This window comes from Nomia melanderi, chromosome 3, assembly GCF_051020985.1.
Source record: "Nomia melanderi isolate GNS246 chromosome 3, iyNomMela1, whole genome shotgun sequence".
Lineage (NCBI taxonomy): Eukaryota > Metazoa > Arthropoda > Insecta > Hymenoptera > Halictidae > Nomia > Nomia melanderi.
In genome coordinates, this window is record NC_135001.1 from 6,585,104 (window position 1) to 6,607,680 (window position 22,577).

The 22,577-nt window shown below is 35.7% G+C and overlaps 1 protein-coding gene and 3 long non-coding RNA genes across 5 annotated transcripts; 3 read left to right on the plus strand and 1 right to left on the minus strand.

The window, feature by feature from the left end:
• The first annotated feature begins 6,010 nt into the window (after positions 1–6,010).
• On the plus strand, positions 6,011–18,429 carry LOC116434157 (odorant receptor 4-like). Its single transcript, XM_076365858.1, has 7 exons — positions 6,011–6,039; positions 14,555–14,829; positions 15,097–15,574; positions 16,158–16,257; positions 16,330–16,452; positions 16,682–16,837; positions 16,934–18,429. The coding sequence occupies exons 1-7, from the start codon at positions 6,011–6,013 to the stop codon at positions 16,985–16,987; spliced, it is 1,215 nt and encodes a 404-aa protein (XP_076221973.1). The 3' UTR covers positions 16,988–18,429.
• LOC116431824 (uncharacterized) lies at positions 8,843–9,820 on the plus strand. Its single transcript, XR_004236011.2, has 4 exons — positions 8,843–9,018; positions 9,129–9,271; positions 9,349–9,593; positions 9,693–9,820. It is a non-coding gene; the product is annotated as an uncharacterized LOC116431824 (long non-coding RNA).
• Positions 13,057–21,321, minus strand: LOC143174363 (uncharacterized). Of its 2 annotated transcripts, none has more exons than XR_012998208.1 (3): positions 21,196–21,321; positions 13,520–13,626; positions 13,057–13,193 (listed from the first exon to the last, which is right to left on the minus strand). It is a non-coding gene; the product is annotated as an uncharacterized LOC143174363 (long non-coding RNA). The 2 variants fall into 2 exon arrangements; XR_012998207.1 differs by lacking the exon at positions 21,196–21,321 and adding an exon at positions 14,353–14,534 and having other exon boundaries at positions 13,520–13,616.
• On the plus strand, positions 19,056–21,922 carry LOC116430569 (uncharacterized). The gene is made up of 3 exons (XR_004235740.2): positions 19,056–19,592; positions 19,914–20,119; positions 20,190–21,922. It is a non-coding gene; the product is annotated as an uncharacterized LOC116430569 (long non-coding RNA).
• The last annotated feature ends 655 nt before the right edge of the window (positions 21,923–22,577 follow it).

A 22,577-nucleotide genomic window follows, 5' to 3' on the forward strand; every position in this document is an offset into this window, starting at 1 on the left:
GTATCATGAAAACTATTTTCTAATTAGTGTCTAGAAGTTGAAAAGTACAGTTCAAAAATTTTAAAAATCATAACTCTAGAAACAAATGAGCAGATCTACTTTTAAATATTAAATACCAACATTTATGAGTACCACTTTTACTTTTTTATAATTTAATTTACTTTCGAGCAATATTTCAGTGGTAAATACTGATACTGTGTTGAACCGTTAGGTAGCAATAACAAAACCGGAATTACAGAAAATAAAAAAAAACATCATTGATCGCAACACTAATTTCCTAATATATAAAATGATTAATATGTAAAATATTATTAATACATTATGTAATAATTAATACATAAAAACAAGAAAATACCGGGCACCTATATTTTTTTATACGCAACAATGGGGAGAAGGATTAGGAGGATTATGGATGGAAGGTACCCTAACATTGTCAGCCAATTTGGCTATGACGAATCTCCATATTTAGCCATTGGCTGTTATGGTTTAGATATACTTTCAACAAAAAGTTGGGCATTGACATTTCGCAACACTACAGAAAACATGACACTTCAAAGTCACAACAATAATGAAAAATATACAATTTACAATCAGTCGTGCTTAACACATAGTGCAACACGCTTCATAATCGCACATTTAACAAAATGAACAGTGTAAAGTAATGTATCAACAATCAACAAACTCGTATAAAAATTATATATCAGAAATCCAGAATTTGGTGTTTCAAAACTAGGATCTCTCACACTGAGACTTTGAACTCAAAAAGTAATCGAAACTTAACACTTGAAGCTACAGAAAATTTATTCCAGTAACTAATTCTCTCATGATTATTACATATATTATACATTACAGTAACCTCGTGATGAACTGTATACAGAATAATTTTTAAAAAATCAATTCCAAGAAAATCATACTTTACTAGACTCTACTACAGACTGTTACATTTAAAAGTACAACTTTCATTTAAGAAAATTTGTGGTCATTGCTAATACCATTTATTTCAACTTTCATAGCAAAACTGCAAAAAAAATTTCACATACAACTTGTATGAACGTCAAACGTCCACCATGTTCAACAGCAAAATGCGTTTCGCAACACTCAATCCACATTAAACTCACCGAGCAATTAATCGACAACGTGGCAACACCATTGTCTTTTTTTTTTTAGGGCGACATGATACCACCACGTGTTTCATCTTCCACTGTAAGTGGTACTGACTCTACTTTAATAACGGCGCGAGGGAACCAGTACCTTCGAAAAACACTATGCATGCCGTGAAACGCATTAGCAGGTTCCCGTGCATTTAACGCTCACACACCATCAAATGGCTAAGGCTGCACGCCGCTACGTTCCAGACTCTACTGTGTAGACTCCGCGAATAGCACGACACGTCGATGCCCATCTAATTGCGATGGACAAACTCGGTGCCGGTACCGTCGCAGGTGACGTAACTTAATACGTCTTCTTTTTGCAAACGGTACCGTTTTCATGCGATACGCGGTACACAAGTTCCAGGACGGAACTGCAAATCGCGACATGTGGGAACGGGGTAATTGAACGTAGCAACGTACACCGTGGTATTGCGCTAACTGCTATAACATGCGCCTGTGAGAACGAGCCAATACGTTTTCTCCGCTATATTAAATTGAATGTACTGGTTCCACGTTGGTTTCAATAATACGGTACGCGATTCAGGACCGAAATTGCTCGAGAGTCGAATACTTTTGGACTGTTGCATTTCCCATTCTGCAGTCTATTCTACGATACATAATTTCATTGTGTATTTGACAAAGTTTGAAATTTAACAACCACCACAACTTTACTAGATCACTACAGTCTAAAATCAGCATTTGTTTTCTGCATTGGCAGGTATAATATGTTAGACTATTTTTCCTGATTCTCGCTTTACTCGACGTACGCTCGATATTATCATATATGAATTATATTTCGTGTTTAATAAAGTTAAGGATTAAATCTTAATCCATTCTGTGCGATATTAAACAACAATTGTTTGATATAAGCAATTGTTCAAGAGACCGTTTCACCGTTGCGACACCTCTGCAGGCTATTCCATCATGAAGTACAACATTCATTTACGAAAATATTCGGGTCATTGTTAGTAACATTCACTTCGCCTTAAATAGTAAAATAGCAATCGAAATTTCTCGGACAACCTGTACGAAAATCAAGTGTTCACCATGTCCAACAGCAAAATGCGTTTCGCAACACTCATTCCACATTAAACTCACCGAGCAATTAATCGACAACGTGGCAACACCATTGTCTTTTTTTTTAGGGCGACAAGGTATCACCACGTGTTTCATCTTCCACTATAAGTGGTACTGACTCTACTTTAATAACGGCGCGAGGGAACCAGTACCTTCGAAAAACACTATGCATGCCGTGAAACGCATTAGCAGGTTCCCGTGCATTTAACGCTCACACACCATCAAATGGCTAAGGCTGCACGCCGCTACGTTCCAGACTCTACTGTGTAGACTCCGCGAATAGCACGACACCGCGATGCCCATCTAATTACGATGGACAAACTCGGTGCCGGTACTGTCGCAGGTGACGTAACTTAATACGTCTTCTTTTTGCAAACGGTACCGTTTTCATGCGATGCGCGGTACACAAGTTCCAGGACGGAACTGCAAATCGCGACATGTGGGAACGGGGTAATTGAACGTAGCAACGTACACCGTGGTATTGCGCTAACTGCTATAACATGCGCCTGTGAGAACGAGCCAATACGTTTTCTCCGCTATATTAAATTGAATGTACTGGTTACGCATTGGTTTCAATCATACGTTACGCGATACAAGACCAAAATTGCTCGAGAGTCGATTACTTCTTGACTGCTGCATTTCCCATTCTGCAGTCGGTTCTATCATACATTAATTTTATTTTATGTTGGATTAAGTTTCACATTGAGTTTCAGTCTACCTCGTACGATTTTGTAGAACTATTTGATAGCGAACATTGACTAACAGACCACCTCAAATTATATAAGAATTGCAACATTCTAAATCTGGTTAATTAAGCTATAACGTGGATTAAAATGAATTTTGTGAGGACTTAAATATGTGCAGATTAATTATTTCATTACTATATTCAATTAAGAGATAATTATGTATATGAAATCTACGTTTTAGTTACTGAATAAATTATTCTGTATTATTTCAACTAATTTAAAATATGAGTTAAAATCGATTGAGATCTGGCTTAAATCTTGAGACATTAATTACTTCATTGAAATATTAAATTTAGAATTTGTTTTGTTCAATGGCGTTGTATTTATATCTGTATTCAGAAAATCAGTAAATCATGTAATAACTGGTAGTTCCAAATTTATATACATTGAAAGTTAACTCTACTTCACTTATGAGACCAAAATTCAAACTGTAATTGTATAATTACTTAAACCGTAATCATTTTGTTCGCAACACTAATTGAAAACCGCGATCTGCCCTCATAAGAAATAGGTTGACAGAAGGCCACCCTAGGAAACAAATGAAAAAAAATTATAAATCAGAAACGAAAAGAAAATATAAGAAATACATGAATATAAATATAAAATAAAGAGTAAATAAATAAAAGATAAAAATTAATATATATATATATATATATATATATATATATATATATATATACATATAATAAATAAATGAAAAATATTAAGACGATAATACAATAGTGAGCACAATGACAATGTAGTAACAAGAATGACGCCCAATCGCATACGTGATGGAGCGTCATTAATAGTTGCCCTCTTGAACGACATTTGTCTGGGCCTCTTCAGCATATAGCCTCTTCTTTTCTTCTGCGGTCCGCCACATATCTGAAACCCTACACTTGCTCGTTAATCAACAGACAATGACTCCTATCGTTGTCGTTCACCGTTCGTGCAATGAGCAAGTTGCGCAACGTTTCGAGGCCCTAACCGAAATCGCGAACGCGACCGCGACCGCGGAAGCTAGCCCACAGAAACCTAAAACTTGAAGAGTTTAAATCGGTGCTAGCAGCAAACGGCATTCTCCGTTTGGGCCAGCCTCGAATTAACTCCACAAGTTTTTCCAGTAGCTGACCACCACTGCGAAAGGGGGGCCTACCCGAAGAGAAAAGGTGGTAGCCAGCCCCGGTCCCTGCCTACTTATAATTAAAGCACACACACCAGAAGGTAAGTTACCTGTCCTACCTAGCCCTATATTTAAAAAAAATGCAAAGGCATTCTCGCCAACACACATCACTCCACGGTTCTCATTCATACACCCAAGCGCAATATTAGCCTAACACCTAGGGAGACGTCCCGGGACGCCTCCGACACCTGAGCGTCAATCAACAAACACACTCTAAGGGTACGTACCATTTCCTGGAACCGACTGTTAACGCTAGTGACCATTGCGAACTGATTTAATTGAAATATACTACGGTTGACTATTATTGATATCATTATTTAAGTATAAAGTTAATATTATATTATATTATATTATATTATATATATTGTACATTGAATTCTGAAATTATTGTTATATGGTATTTATGAAATAAAGTTGTTAATTATTCTAATTGAATAATATTGTATTCTGAAATTATTGTTATATAGTATTTATGAAATCAAGTTGTTAATTATTCCAATTGAATAATATTCTTCTTTGAATATTATTTTAACGCTATTGTCAAAATTCCGACGCAATTCCACTGCCTAACCACATACACAAAGTGGAAATTACGTCGTGCACGATACACAAAACGTCATCAGTCGTCACACATTTTTAATTATAATATATTTCATCGTACCCATTGCTCTCACCCTCCCAAGTAGCACCTGGGCACGTGAAAGGACTTGAGCAATGAACACGGATTAAGCAACCTGGAAAAGCCTAACTAAAAGCCAAGTGTTTGTTAGTTTTTTAGCGAACTAGAATTCGCTTAACTCTTTGCACTCGACAGGTGACTCTTAGTGAGCATTTAATTTGATACAGCAAAATCATAAAGTTCAATATTTAACATTAAGTTCTGTAAAAAGCATCAGTATATAAAATACTGAAATAAAATATCTTCGTTTCTCAGTTTATGCGTGATTTCTAAATAAATTAGTTTCGAAAATGTCTATATCTCATCAGAAATTGAAATAAAATATCTTTGTTTCTCAGTTTATGCATGATTTCTTAATAAATTAGTTTCAAAAATGTTGTCCATATCTCATGAGAAGTTGCAATAAAATATCTTTGTTTCTCAGTTTATGCATTATTTCTCAATAAATTAGAGTCAAAAATGTTGTCTATGTCTTATCAGAAAGTGTTGAAAATTGTTAGTGAAAAATATTCGAGTGCAAATAATTAATCATGGAATTCTTTAAAAACCCTCGGGCGATCCTCTTATCAAAGCACATTTTGTAAAATATACTACAATAAGGCAAACCTGTTGCTTTGACTCAAGGATCTACCCGTCGCGAATTATCTTCTTGTACTTTGTCTCTAATATATTCATGTCATTTAAGGAAGTTTAATAAAAAAAATATTATTCAGCTATTATCATTAAAAATAGGGAAAATGCTAGATTTAATTTATTTATACGATCAACGTATCAATATATTCTTAGATATTTCATTTGAAACTTGAATTCAACAGTTATTTAAAGTTATTTTAATGCTACTCAACTTTTATTTAATTATTTACGGAAGACTTCAGCTTCCTTTGATTTAAAAACCAATCGATACTTAAAAACCATGATATACAAGAAGATTCCTGCCTGTCTAAGGATTAAATGTTACTACTCACAGGTACGCTTGGCGTACTTGCGTTCATTGTGCTCACAGAATAAAATTACAGAACCAGTTACCTGTGTCGCAATTAGACCTTTCGTCCTACGACATAAGTGACCAGAAGAATGAAATAAAACAAAAAAAAACAAAAAGAAGGAATTTAAACATTTGGTTTTGTTTCTCTTTTTTGTGTACTCACGGAACCGATGGACGTCGAAGGGGATCAATAGCAGCAAACTAAAAATGAAAAAAGCACAGAAAAATAAGAAACTGTTTATGGCTTAATCCAAAACAAATAATAATTTTACAAAAACTGGAATTAATTATTGGTAATGTAAGATAACACTTACACTGATCCACCAACAACGACGCCAAATGCCCATCCTACGAGCTGCGGCAGTCAACTGCTTCATTAAAATAAGCTGTTACCTAGAATAAAAAAGAAAAGCATGCGTTAAAATTAATTAAAAAGAGCAGTAATAAATTTTCATTTTTTATTTTCAACAAATAACAAATAATAAATAATAAATAAATAATTGAACAGTAAACAATAAACATTATTAATAAATAAATAATTGGACAGTAAGCAATGAACAATATTAATAAATAAATAATTGATAACTAATAGTTTAATACGAATAGTTAATTAATAATTAATATTAAATACTAATTAACTATAATTATAGAAACAAAATCAAAAGGAACCTACCCAAATAAAACGGGAACAGCACCCAAAAGTTGTCCTCTTCCTCGATACAGTGACTCTAATTCCGCGTCAACCGTCAATTTCATTTGTCAAAAAAAAAAAAAAAATTTAAAAAAAAACTATATTTATCGGGACCGAGAATAATTTACGGCGAACAAATGTGTCTCTAATGCGGCAGGTATAAAAACTTAGAGCCACGGTGCTCTAGAAACAATTTGACATACATCGCGAAAAAACACTGACTCTACTACCGAATGCCCTACACCAGTTACATAAACGGAAAATTACTGAAACCTTCTATACTCTGTATATATTTGAAACATAATATGTCTATCGGTACGTAGCAACACTGACTCTACTGACTTCGCTCCCTGAAGTCTCAAATGCCTGTAAAAAACGATTAGACGGGTGGGGAGCTTAGCTTCTATTACACCGACCGTTACCCGGAAATATTGCTCGATATTCTAAAAACTTGTAATTAACAATGTTACTTTATTTATATATGCTTCGATGAGCATGTCAAATGTAGAAAAGTTTAAATAATAAAGCTTGCAGCCGAAAATGTTGATAAATTTAATTGTTAATAAAAAATTGCAAGTTGAAATTATTAAATTAGAGATAATGTCGCGACCGAAGTACAATGAAGTGCAAATACGTTTAATTTCAATATCTGAAGAAAATGAAGCTAATATTAGAAACCAATGAATAAATAAATAAATAACCAAATGATACTCAAATGTGATACGTGTCAGGCAGATTTCCTTGAGGTGTTCAATGGCGTCGTTACGTGACGGCTTTGCATCCGCAATGAATGTCGATCAGAACTCTGAAACAGACAATACAACAGAAATTATATTAATTCTGTTAAAATAATAATGGTACTCGCGTTAAAATCACTGCCAAGTTAAATTCGATTCAAGAATTTAGTTCTTAACACCGAAATTGAATTATTTAACTAAATTGTAAATTGAAGCAAATCGGGAAATTTGAACTGATGGACGCCATAATGGCCGTTACTTTTCTTACGCAGTTATTAACTCCCGAATTTCGCGAAATGAAATAAACCGGCAAAAAGAGAATGACCGATAGACGCCAAGGGAAAAATCAAATAAATTTTTTGAAAATAATAATAGCACCCGAATTAAAATCATTTCCAAATAAAATTCGATTCATAAAAAGTTACTTATTATCACCGAAATCGAATTATTTAACTGAATTATAAAGTGAAGCAAATCGGGAAATTTGAACTGATGGACGCCATAACGGCCGTTACTCTTTTACGCAGTTACAGAATCTCGAATTTCGCGAAAAATATATGACAAAATCAAAAATGTGTACGAAAAAGTGTTAAAACAAAAAAAAAATCAACGTAAACGTTAACAAACAATGATTGAAAAACTGGAATAAACCGGCAAAAAGAGAATAACCGACAGACGCCAAAGGATAAATCAAATTTTTTGAAAATTATAACAGCACCCGAATTAAAATGATTATCAAGTAAAATTCTATTCAAAAATTTACTTATTAACATCAAAACCGAATTATTTAGCTGAATTGTATTGAAGCAAATCGGAAAATTTCAACTGATGCACGCCATGTGGCCGTTATTGTTTCACGCAATTACTAAATCTCGAATTTCGCGAAAAATATATGACAAAATCAAAAATGTGTACGAAAAAGTGTTAAAACAAAAAGAAAGTAGTAGAAATATTACCAAACGACGGTTGAGAAGCTCAGGATGGGACAGCAACAGGAAGATGCTCGATAGACGCCACAAAAAATTTTAAATATGGAGAATAATTAATTCGCGGAATTTCAAAATACGTCCAACCCCTTTACTCGTCCAGAAAAGAATGACGCCGGTCGCGTCTTCAACCGGTAACGAACCGTTGGAGTGGGGGAAGGCCCAGGCTTCTGAGCATGCGTGAAAATCGCGATATGTGACGTCACGTTCCAATAAATTAACAATTTTTAATTTTCTGAAGATAATACTTTGTTTTTAAATGATTTGTTAATTGCACACATATAGAATTATTTTATAGCAAAATACTGAAATCAACTTTTCATTACATTTGATAGGGCTCTAATTAATTAAAGTGGCGGGATTAAAACATCCCAGAACATTCTAGTACAATTCATGTATCGATTGTCACGATTCGATCATCATGGTATGTGTTGCAAAGTAGCACTTTCTCTCTCTCAAGTGATAATCCGCCTTCCTCTTATTCATCTTTCCTAGAGACAATCATGGGTACCACTAAACAAAATTGCAACTACTGACGTGACCTCTAAGAACTGAAATTAAAACAGCGATGTTGCACCCTAGAATTGTTTTCTACACTTAGCTGCAGCCTGAAGAAGGACTTCGATCATCTAACATGGGATACATGGATTTATTTACAGTTCAATTGACAAATAATGACATGGATCATCGAGGGATGGTCTCATTTATTTAGGTATCAACCTCAAACAAGAGGACATGTAGGGAGATCAGTACACATTACGATCGTTAGCATTCCGATCACTAATAGGTTAGGAAAAGCGGGTAAGTGGATCCAATTTAGTTAGGCCCGGTTTTCTTCAACGTAATTTCTCTTAAACTTATTATTACACCCATAAAACCCTGTTCCATTCACCTGTTTGGTTCTACAATAGCAGATACTTCAAATGCTTTGATCCGGCTAATCCGTATTGTTGACAGTACCCTTTGTGAAGGATCATGTCGAGCTAACGATTGTGGATTCAGAATCTATTGTCATCACATTGAACACTTTGAAATGAGGCTTTAGCTATCACAGGTGAATTGTATTCCTTTGTAAAGTAGAAAACCTAGCGTCAGTCTTCTGACACTTAACATACACTTTTGACTTTGCAGGCTGGTGTAGTTCAGCAGCTGACTGTTTTCTGGTTAGTGCATCGATATTTCGAAGTATCAGATAGAAAACTGTATATTGTATCATCGAGGAAGGATCGGGTGATCAATGATTTAAATCAGAATCAATAAAAAATCTTAGTGGAAAAATGTTTGTACGGATTTCGTGTCTATCACGATGTTGTTAAATTGTTAGCGCCTTCAGCATTTTTACAGAGATGGCGCCATTGTTTTACTGCTTCAATTTCGTAAGTTCAATGAATTATTCCTATGGAAATACTTTTTCACATTATTGTGGAATTACATCTTGTTTTTAATTCACTGATTACATAGTTAACGATTTTCAGAAAACTCTTAAGAATCTTGTCATGGCACATTCCTGATTACTTGAAGTTATTCATAATTTCAATATAAGTTGAGATGCATCTTCAGATACTCAACTAGAACGTCTGCCACCACCTCTGTTAAAACATTGTCTCATCTGAGAAGTATTCATCTGGACTTTTTCGGAAAGTTTACTCTCTTTTGTTTGCAATGCTAGCTGCGAATTGATCTGCTGAAGCATTGGAAGGAATTTGCCGAAATTCAATTCTTTGTTGACCGGCTTGAGAACGTCTTGCGATCGAATTCCTTCTCGACAGTTACACCATTGCTTCCATTGCTTCGGCGATCTCAATTCTTCATACGCAAACCTGTATTTAATAATATGTTAATTATACTCCGCCCCTTGCGTTAGCTCCATCGGCGTTTGCTTTCAAGGTGCACATAGGAAAGGGGACTCCTCCACTCACAACGCTCGGGACTCGGCGCGTACCAATGACCATGCGCCGAAAGTCGGGGCGATTCGAGCGACGTGAATGGAAGAGTTCCCTTTGCTTCTGAGCACTTCCTTTCAAACCTAAGACCAATGGAACTAATATGTGGGGCGTATAGTAAATACCTGTTTGCTAACCTGTCGCCCACTGTTTCGATATCATGTTTTATAAATAATCTTTTCATTACGGTTTCTTGAAATTTGAAACTTTCCGGGTAAAAGTATTTTATAAATATGAAATACAAATGAACCAAACATTTTTAACTTCTATAATATCTTTCTTAGCGTTCAATATTCAATAATAACATTCATAACTAAATCTTACTTTCTGACAGGCATTGTTAAGCATCCAGACGGCTACTCAAGACAAGTTTTCAACAATTCGGTGAACAAAAAACATCCCTGGCGATTCCTTGATACTCCTCAAAGTCAATTTCATTTCAACGGTTTTCTCTTTCAGACTGGACTTTTCTTTGATGGATGTCTTTTAGAAAGGAAAAACCTTCACCTTCGTTTTTTCCCTGGATTTAAGCAACAAAGAGTTACTTACGTTGTCCTGTGAAGGTATATGTTTATTAGAAAGATTCTTCTTTATTTATTAGAAGAACATTTGGAGTAAGAATAACTAATCCTTAAATGTCTTTGTAGAAGTTATATGTAACGAATGCGTTTGTAATTTTTCGATATATTGGCAGATCATTAGGGAATAATACGAGGTCAACTGGCGATTTAATTCTACTTCAGTGCGTTTCTTCGTGCGCAATCCTGATGTAAGTATTTTATTTAACAAGATAACATTTTGAACTGGTCTAACTTTGATTTACAATATTGAATTTCACAATTACAATCTTCTATAACATCTTCATTACAAGCATGCCATTATTCACTGACAAAAACTTTGAGCTGTAGAGCCAGAATGGAGTTTCGAATGCTTCGAAGAAAAGAGTTCGTAAGATAACAAGCGATTGAACTGAATAGCAGCTGCCGGCGATATGGTAGACATATACAACAACTGTGTTACACAACTTGGCGACAACAAATGAATGCGGCGGGGATGTTTGAACGATGGGAATAATTTTCACCGAATGTAATATTACAAAACATAATTTCCATAAATCGCGGATATAAATCAATCAACATCTTATTATAGATGGGCTTATCCTATAAATTATCATACAACATAATAATGTACATATTTCTATCTGAAACTAGTTTTATTCATTATATATTTACCTAAATGACCAAAAAAATTGTACTTCAATAATATCATGCATTACATATTCATTTAAATTACAATGTTTTTAGTTAAATAATGTAATATCAAAACATTTAATCTCACAAACACATTAATGTACGCTATTTTTACTTGAAATACAATTTTTCTGTATTAATTATGAAGATTATTTCAATTTAAAATTACATTCCCACATGAGAATATTAGAACCTTAATAAAAATGTATATAACTTCCTTGCATATAATAAAATATAATGATTTACGGAAAACTTGCTTTTTGGACAATTTATTTTTTCCTCTGGTACGACCGAAATACTACTCCGTAAAAATGTGATCCGGTAAGCGTGACGACGTCAAGAACATCACCACTGCCGTCGGGGACCTTCGCCCATATAGGGAACAGTCTCGATAGCTGAGGGCTCAGTTTGCCGTGAACTTTTGAATTGTGAGGATCGGAGAGGACCAGCAGACCCTCCTGAGATCGCCTGGACTATCCTGGACTATCCTGGACTATCCTGGACTATCCTGGACTGTCCTGGACCTCTCTGGGCATCAGTGGTCTACTCCTACCTTCACTCTGGGACACTGGTGACCAGTACTGACTACCCCCGATCAGTAGAGATTAATGCAGATCCATGGTGGCCAGCACTGATGAATGCCAATGAGTAGTCCTCGGCTCCTCCCAAGCTATGTAGCGATTGCTGCTTGCAATCGGTATATGGCTCAGATTGGGTTGAAGATCACTGGTTTGCACTCATAGCTAATGGGCATCATGGATCTGCATTGATCTCAATCGGACGGTAATGGTCAGTAGTGGGCAGTGATGGTCAGTAGTAGCCACCAGTGTTCAAGAGTGGAGCTAGGAGTAGGCCACTGATGGCCAGAGAAGTCCAGGAAGATCCACGAAGGTCCAGGCGATTTCAGGAGTGTCTACTGATCCTTCCCAGTTCTCACAGTTCAAGAGTTCACGACAAACTGAGCTCTCTGCTGTCGAGGCTGACCTATTTATAAATAAAGGTCGCCAATGTTAGTCAGTCAGAAGAATGTTTAAAGAATTATTGTAAGGGTGGGGGCTAACTCCAGTCTTCATATACATGGTAGAGATCGTTAAAGAAGTATTAATTAAACGTTACGACCTATATTACGTTCTTCCTACATAGAAAACCATGAATACAATAAATAAAAATTTATTTATCATGATGTTGTTCGGTAATAATGTTAAAACTGACACTATAATTTCTTTAAGAAGGTCAATTTCTTCTGATTAATATAAAGAAAGATCGAACCGTATATGATTAATATTTTTTGAGGTAAAAATTATTGCTCACCATACTCTATCTCATAATGTGACAAGGGCCCTTCTTTCATAAAACAAAGTATAATTAATTACAATTGTTCATCTTGATTTCTCGAATACCAACGACTTCAATTTATGTTCGAAGATCTCATGCCTTTGATTAAATCGTTTTACGACGACTGGTACGCTTCGAAGACCGAGGAAGAGAGTACAACGATGATGAACAGCGCGAAACTCTCGAAATCTTTATCCGTCTGGTGTACTATTTTCATTCAGTGCATGGTGACCGCCTATATCAGCATCCGGACGTTCACGATTGCCAAAACTGACGTAACCAAGGAGCTCCAGGACTATTTAGTCATTTATCCAGGATACTATCCTTTCGATATGAGACAGACCTCGTTCAGGATAATAGCGAACGTGGCTCAAGTGTTCGCTGCCTACTGCGCAACCATCCCCTACACCGGCGTCGATATTTTCATAGCTATGCTAGTGTTGCACACCTACGGACAGTTCCAAAATTTGAATAGAAAATTAGAAAACTTGATGGACGAGGCGGCTGGAATAAAAAAATCTAGCGACATTCAGGAGGAGCTGACTTGGATCGTCAAGAGACGTGAACATCTGAACTGGTGAACAAGGAAACTCTATTGTCTGTTAGAGAATTAATTGATTGTTCAACGTTACTTGCAACTTTGAAATTCTTTTGATTTGAACTTTTGAATTTGAAGTTACTTTTCATTGAAGGAGATCATTGATGGGAGAATTAAAGAGAAAATTGGACAGGATACTGAAAAGATGAAAAGAAACTAAGAATTAAGATACGTACCAAACATATTATAGGTAGTGACTTTGGCAATATATAACAAAGTCCAGTAAGAAGAGATATGGGGTGGACATCCATCAGTTTGGCGTTCCTATGTGCACTGTAACATACTTAAAATGAAATTGCATTTGCTTAACGATTTTTGGAGAAACAGAAGTAAAAAAATACAAGGAATGATTGTCTCTTTCAATTTCAGATCTTAAGAACGGCGATTGATTATCTGTCAGTTCCTTTCACTATCATGGGCAGTGACGACTGATCAATCTCAGAGTTGTAGAACTTCTACGAATATCATTTATGAAAGTTCAACATCTGCACGCATCTACTATGTCTCATATCGAGATAAATTTCTATGCAACGACCAAATTCCCCGACAAAACTAACCAACTTTTTCTTCCAACGGGAATGTTATTACTCGAAGAGTCTACGTCAATCTTTCAATCTTTCGATCCGTCAGACAGACGAAAAGAGTTCGGATTACAGGGTGTCTTTCCACGGGCAACTTTCAAATTGTGGCTATTAAAAGTTCCTATCGGAAAACGTTTTCGAGGGATGGATGGGAATGCGTAATGAAGACCGTGCTCGGCAACGGGTTGCGCGCAATCTAGAAGTTCAGTCGTCGATTCATTTCCGTTCGGAGGAAATTCGAATAAAATAAACCCGTGGAAGCAATAAACCGCAATCGTTAACATTGCGGACATAGTTTCCGTAACTGCGTTGTTGATCTATCAATCATTCCTACTCAATTCTGTGAGATGATTCCGGAAAATAAAGCATCGTTGATGTGCAGTTTTGGAATATACTGATATCGTTATTTGTTCTTCGATATTACTTACTTCCTACGTGAACACATTTCTTTTTGATTATAACACTCATAGATTCTAGGACATTTGCTTTCGGTTCGTAGACTCACAGAATCCATTTCCAGTATTCGTTTTTGTTCGAAGTTGATTTGAGTTTATGATTGAATTTCGTTGTAATGATGAAATATAGTCATTAAAAAGTGTCCAGCAACGACGTTGATTTCAATGCAAACAGAGAAATGGATTTCGCGATGGGATGGAGTCAATTCAATCTAACTCTGCTCGGCGTGTGGCCGGAACCAAGGTTGATCTCGCATCGTAAACGGCGAATATCATCTTTCGTCTTCTGGTTCACGAGTATTGTCTCGTTTATGTTCATATGCGCGCCGCAGACCGCGCGACTGGTACTGAAATCGACGAATTTGGACGAGGTGATTGAGAATCTGTCGATCAACGTGCCCATTGCATTCGCCCTGACGAAGCAACTTGTTTTACGATACAATAAGACTGGTAACTCCAAGCGAATATTCGCCACTTCTTGCTCTCTCGTTCGTTAAATGCCTCTAATAAACTAATCATTAATTAAGTATATAGGAAGGAATTTGGGCATTATCATCTTATTTTTTTATTATCATTCTTATTATTACTACTTCTTTATTATTACTGGCCTTATTACCAATTTTAGCTTCTTGATTTTCACCTTATTTTCCAGAAAAGAAAAAATCTTTTCAGCTATCGCCATGGACTCATTGTTTTGGTAAATTATTATCGTTCCAGCCCTAACGTTCTTGCTCGGTCAAATACTGGAAGACTGGTCGCGGCCTTTGCCAAAAGCGTATCGCCAGACGATGCTAAAGAGCGCCAAGACAAGTCGAATGATATCCATCGTCTGCTCCACGAGTGTGTGGATGATGCTTCTCGCATTCCTCACGTTGCAAGTTTGGAACAACATGCAGAACTCTTCGGAGGCTGATTTGGAGGGTTTCTTACATCCTGCCATGTTTCCTTATAATACGAAAAAGAGTCCCAATTTCGAACTTACTTGGCTGGGACAGTTTATAGGCACCGTACTCGCCGGGGTCGCTTATTCTTGTTTCGACACGTTCCTCGCAGTCCTTGTGCTGCATTTATGCGGACAGTTGTCCGTTCTTAGACTGGCCGTCACAAATTTGGTGAACACGAGCAACGAGACCAATTTTATGGAGTTCAAAGGGAGACTTGGGTATATCGTGTACAGACATAATCAGTTGTACAGGTCTGCACCGATTATTTATGCTGCTATTAACACATTTGCGATCGGAAAATTGTTTGCTTTTCTAACAACTAATGCTGGTGGAAATCAAGGAAATCGTAAGCTAGTTGCCATAGATGTTTGACGTTAAAACACGGACAATAAGTGGGAAATTTGTTTTGGAATATTCGTTCATGTGACGATCTGCTGTTTGAAAGTTATTATGTTTGAAAGCACGTGAACTCACGCCAACGGTCGCGAATGTGTTAAGATGAAAGAGTTTGTAAATATTACTAATTCCAGAATTATTTTTTCAGAATTAACTGTCAATCTTATGATTTCATATGTTGATTGCTTTTCATGAATAACGAATTCCAATGATTACTCTGTTTTTGTTGTTATGGTGTGTTAGAATTCATTATGATCTATTGTATATTTTTCTCTTCTATGAAATCGTTACATTTTTTGGCTTTGATAAAACAATAACTGTAATACTGATTTATTAAATTATGAAGCTTGATCAGTTATAATATATGCAAATGTTTGCATCCTAATGATACTAATTATAGTCTTCGGGAAGTTCATTTCTTTAATCTTTCGATTTTAGATTTGCAGTAATTCTGGAAGATTGCTTCAATCTGACATTGTTTGTGCAAACCCTAATCTGCACGGCGATGTTGTGTCTGACAGGATATCGTATGTTAACTGTACGTCTATGAGAAGTGAATGAAATCAGTTTTTCCTAATGAAATAACGATAGCCGCGTAATCATTTTGTAGGCTGTCGATCAAACCACAGAGGAAATGAATGTTGTTGGTTTGACATTCTTTATTCTGCACGTGGTATCCACGATGATGCACTTTTTTATATATTGTTATGTGGGTGAAACTCTTGTTGAAGAAGTAAGCATCCAAGATACTTATAATTTTATTATTCATTTTATAAAAATATTTTATGAACAATAAAAAATAAACGTGCTAAGCAATCGTGCTATAATATTCATGGTAGCAAATTTAAAGATTTTTACAAAAAGACAAGAATAAAAATATAAATTTTCATTTTCATTTTATTGAGAAAAAAATAATATTTTCATGCAGTTCCTGTATAATATAATAGTATTCTAAACTCTAGAGTACCGGAATTGCCGAGTCAGCGTACGATTCCATTTGGTATAAGCTACCGCCGAAACAAGCATCCACACTGATTAACATAATAGGTCGAGCGAGAATATCCTTTCAAATAACCGCAGGAAAATTCAGTCCCTTCACTCTCACACTCTTCAACGCTGTGAGTCAGCAAGGACTTATTCGCGAACAAACCGATAATTGTTTAAAATTTTTCAAGTAATAACAGACATCTCGGATATATCAAAAATTCTTTCAGATTTTAAAGACTTCCGCCGGATATTTATCCGTATTGTTGGCCGTGAATGAATGATTCATTAATAAAAAACAAAATAGTAATCACTGTTCAACGAACGCGATACATTTCTCGTACACATTTTATATTCAATTGATTAATAAAATTGTAGCCAATATCATATTCAACAATTATATTCAATTATCTTGGAAAACTTATGTAAATACTACAGCTACTCACTGGAGTTACAAAGCAAAGGTAATGGATCCAACAAATTCTTTCAATCATTCGATGTCTTTTCACAACTAAACCATTTATTATACGTCCTTATTGCATTTCTTAATTTATCAATATTTATTACTCTATTCTCGGAACTAAATATTTATATTTTAACATTATGGATGTTTGGTGAGCAATCGTAATTATCATGTGCCGGGAGAAACTAATTGCGGATCACTGCGGGCAAGTTTTGTTCTTTCACTTTGCAGCTTTACTCCGAGGTAAGCAACCGTGAATAAATTGTGTCTTTTCTTGCCGGTGCACTCGCGTGCGAAGGTGGGTGTCTTCAATGTGAAACCTGTTCCATAAACAATTAAATTTCTTGCGATTAAAATACATGGAAATCCTTTTCTCCATTGCGAGACGCGCTTCTACATTTTCAGATCTTGACGAAATCGATGGGGATACATTTCCGTCCTCTACGACATGAAAAACAAAACATAGGAACCCCATTAAAATTCAAGAAAACAGTAAAACCTGATGTCAAGGCGTACTCAGGTACTCTATACAATACAGAATAAATGGTATCAATAAAATACATAAACAATCATCTTATTCCTTTGCAGAATAAAAAAAAGGGTATCTCGGATGTAATTGGACTAACGACGCATTATCTGTATACAATTTACACATTTCTCGGTTTATTGCATCCGGCAGACCCCATTCCCTTGCACTAAACCGAGCCTCGATAGATTCAAAGGAAATTACGACCCCTCGTCAAACCAGAAAGAAATGAAGGAAAGGAGAGTGGGAATGATACACGAAAAGTACGAAAACCATGGTAACAGAATAGAATATTAGTGAAGAAATAATAAAAGTATGAAATATTAACGAGCCTCCTTGTTGCTCGTATGATCCGCGCATCAATTATGCATTCGGCGGCTCGAGGATATCATTTTTTTCTAGACGGATGCGAGGACACACGATTTCCCTTCGCCGATGAATATTTAATTTCTGCATTCTCGAACCTTCAATTACGAATATACTTGCAATGGCTACAACGGCATTACACTGCTACCGGACCTTTCATCTTACTGCTAGTAGTTGCATGATCAATTATGCGAACGGCAATTGAATTATTCACGATCCCGGAGTGTAGATACTGTCCCTAACGCTTTTCTCTACTATGTGAAACATTAATGCCTTGCAATTTTTTAACGAAATCGTCACATTATTTTGAATCCAACTGAGAACTGACTGTCCATTATATTGTTGAAAGTAAAATGTCCACTTTCTTACTCATTTTCTTCTCCTTTGTCCATCCATCTTTTCTGTTCAATCTTTTTTACGTTTGTACTAAGATTATTAATGATTATCAACGTTTTAATGAAGAAATATTCTCTTACAATTGATATGAATGACGTATTTAAATATATTCCTTGATATGCGTGGAATATGAAACATGCGAATAAATGAAATAGCAGGTAGACATTGTCTTTATTCATGCACAAAGTAAGAGTCCAAGAGCGCCAAGCTTTCACCGCTCACATCCGTCACCGGTAAGGAAAGAATGTGCTGGAAGCGCACGTTCGGTTTCCCCTATTACACGTCATAATTAATGATTGTGCGTGGATTACGGTTACAATGGGAGAAAATCATAAGATATTGGCTCACCCTCGGATCGATGCACACGAATGACAAACGAGCAAGCTTCAAGGTTTGTTGAGGGAATAAACCGTCTTATAAAAGTGACCGAGCGTACCGTGTCGCCGACATTTTGGTTTCGTGCATCTGGGACTTGCACTTTCTTCGAAGGATCTCTGGTGAACGATAATCTTAGTTGGATATTTAAAAATGAAAATATTATTAAATAGGGCGTGAAAATACACACGAATAAATTATGATCTTTAAGTATTCCTTTGTTGTTATTTAATTTAGTTAAAGAGCATTGATTTTTCATAATCTTTTCTGTACATTAAATAAAATTTCGTTTGTTGTAAACTGCGGAAAATTTAGCCGGAATAAAATGCAGAAGAATTTTTAGTAATTTGCACATACGATTTTGCATTACTTAAATATATAGGCATTTAAGTATTTTTAACAATGCAACTCCCAATGCACTACATTTATTTTTCGAAGTAAATAAAAGATCAAATATATTATTTTAATATATTTGATTAACTATGATATTTGTCAAAAATTCTATTGGATATTATGTTTTTGTGCACCATTACCTACGGTTTGAATTTCTTTATAAAGTGTAGAAGACTTCTAGCGATTGTCGTAAGATGGTAGTGTTGAGAGTGTCATCTAACCTCACCTGAACGGAGCTATGCGGCGCAGCCGTCAAGTTTTGATTTCCTCGTGTTTACATCATGTTTGAATGTAAACAATTGTTTTCAGTGAAAAATACAACTGTACTCGTAATTAAGATTAGCTACAGAATGTGTTACGCAGGATGGAGGTAAATATGAAATGTATTAATCCAATAATAAGCTGTACAGAAACCGTTATCGGAGATTTAGAATGAAAACGATTTTTATCTATCCAGTGTATTTGACTCATCAATACATAGAATTAAACTATGTTTTAATCTTTATTTCATTGTCTCTATTTCAATGGAACGTATTTAAATATTCATTGTCAAATTTGACCTTCTATCTTTCTGAATAATATTCAATAATTAAAATTCTATCATTTTACATCTGGGACAGTGATAGGTTTAATTGAAAGGGATGGTGTAGTATTTACCGTTGAGAAGATTATTACTGTCAATCTGTTCAAGCCTGGAGCAAACAAAAGAATGTTCAACATCGATAAATGTGTGGACCTGGCACCTTGTGGTTTGATCTATAATGGAGGACAGATTACAAAAACCATCCGATTTGAAACATTCAGCTATAGAGTTCTGTATGGAGTTGGTGAGCATCCATGCATAAAATGATACTCCCACGATCGATCCATCTGGTGTATCTTATGGCTGTACCATTGGTATGTATATTAAATTCAAACTTACCGATTACCAAGCAAGTATTTTACAGTATTTTTTTATGTTTTGCAGGAAAGGCACGAGCACGTTCTACAAGATATAAAACCAGAAATGGAAGCTAAAGGGAACAAAGTAATAGCGGAAGACTGAGACAGCGACACGAAGGACACGTAAATCGACAATAGTTTTCAATACACATTTTGTAATTTGTAAGTTATATATAGTTTATGTATGAGTACAATTTTATATGCTAAAAAAACGAACAAAAAATAAAAAACATATCTCCTTCTCTAAGCACGTGTCCATTTGCAACGAATGTTTCGCGAGTGCTATTTTTCATTTACTCCTCTTCATTCAATCATCCGGCGGCGACGAATCTCAGATATCCGAGGAAACGGGAGTTGAACGGAAGATATATGGGAAAGAAATGGTGGGGGATAAGTCGAACCGTTCTGATCTTGCGCATGCTGGTTTTTCGCGAGGAACGGCTGGGGTTTGGTTTTATCCTGCCTGTATAGAGTGGGGAAGGCTGCGTACGATCGGCGGAGAAGGGTTAGTTTAGTCCGCGCTTTATGTAAGGGTGGGTAGACTTTATAACGTTGCACGCGCCGCTTTTGATTAACTCTAAAACTACCGTTCAATCGGCATGACTTACTTTTAATTATTTATAAAACTTAGAACAATACGTTCCTGAAAATTCAAAGAGTTTCCTAGTTTTATATCTATACAAATACGAAAATTTAATTAAAATTCTTTCGCAAAAACGCCTTCGTAATTTAAATACTTGCAAAATAAAAATTCTGAACTCGACCAATTTGATTCGCCGGGCAGTTTTAATGTTAATGCATGCGGTTCGCTTTTCGAGTCGATGCGGGCATCGCTACAATTGATAAGTTCGTCTTTCGATGTTTGGTGATACGTGTTGTACTCAAACAAAAAGTGAAAAAAGCTCAGTTTCAACGTGCATAGGGAGAGAAATAACACGCTCCAGATGCGAAAGCGAAAGATAGGAAGGAAGAATAGGTCAGTAGTGTTATCGGTGGCACGCGAGCCACGTGACGGTGCCGTGTCGTATTACCTGAAGTGCGTGCTTGCCGCGCGCCCCACGAAACTTCGATCGCTTTTCACCGATGAAATGAATATCCTTGAATCGCATCGCCGCGGTACCAGACGATATCCACAAGGATTACGTGCATCCGACGGTCTATATCAGTGCCGCGGCCACCCTCGAATTCTTCTGATTCTTCGGATTCACCTTGAACCACATAGCCGCAGCGGTGATTGCTGATTTACGAATCCAACTGGTACAATGTCACGTTATCAGAAGTCAGGTGCCTATTATTGATCATGCTATGATCCAACGACTTCGTTTGACAGTATACAAATTTGGTACATTTTCCATGGAGAAGCGTTCGCTGTCGAAACTGCTCAATTTTTTTAATCGGTCAGACGAATGAAATGAGTTGTAATTGCAGCCTACCCCTATGAACTTTCAAATTACTGCAACTAGATGTTCATATTAGAAAACGTTCTCGATGAAATACAATCAACGCGTCATTAGTACATTAAATGATCCATACTTATGAAATATTATCATAATTCAATTACAAGATATTGAAATATGAATTAGTAAATCTCAATGATGATGTTACTAAGGCAGAAGTCAGTTGAACACAAACTTTGAATTTTAAACATTGTCGTGATTAGTATTTAATTATGATATTCTGAACTCTATAGCACTGGTCTTGCTCAGTCAATTCAAGAACATCGACTGCATTTGGTACGAGCCGCCGTGAGTCAACGAGAAATTAAATCATTATTTTTAAAATGATGAAAATGTCGAATATATACAATTTTTTGTCCAATTGCAAAAACTTCTGCTGCATATCTATCCATGTTATTATGGCTACGATCGTGTCAACTGTTGATTAAAAAATAAATAGAAACAGATATAAAGTACTTCTCATTGATTACAGACAAGTGTTTTGATGTTTGTGATGGTACGTAATTGTAACATTAATGAATGTGTGCATAATTATCGTCGATAGTTTTATATAATTAAATTCTAATCAAACTATTCTGTAAAGAAAAGGTAACTAGACACACGTCTTTGATCCAGATAGATTTTAGATGCGATACTTTCTTTGATATTTCATTGGTTTCGATGCGAATTGTAATAATCTGTAAACAAAATTAATAATGTCTAACTGAGCGTGTTATCTACAAAACAGTTAACAAATTACTGACCTGTATGTTAAATTCTTCAACTACCTTAGATCTAGAATTTGTAACAGTGTCTGCTTCAGCTACACACCTGTAAAAATACAATTCATTATTATTTGAAAAAAGTATTTTTCACTTTCATTTCTGCTAGTTAGTCGATGAAGATCTCGTATTGACTTAATTACTATCAGTTCAAACCAAAGAATTGAAGTGCTTACTGCACGAGTTGTCTTTTTC

Coding starts and splice junctions, on each gene's coding strand:
- LOC116434157 (XM_076365858.1), top strand. CDS start 6,011: ATGAAAAAAGCACAGAAAAATAAGAAACT. Junction 16,258..16,329: donor CAGGATATCGTATGTTAACT/GTACGTCTATGA, acceptor ATCATTTTGTAG/GCTGTCGATCAAACCACAGA. Junction 16,838..16,933: donor CTCTCACACTCTTCAACGCT/GTGAGTCAGCAA, acceptor AAATTCTTTCAG/ATTTTAAAGACTTCCGCCGG.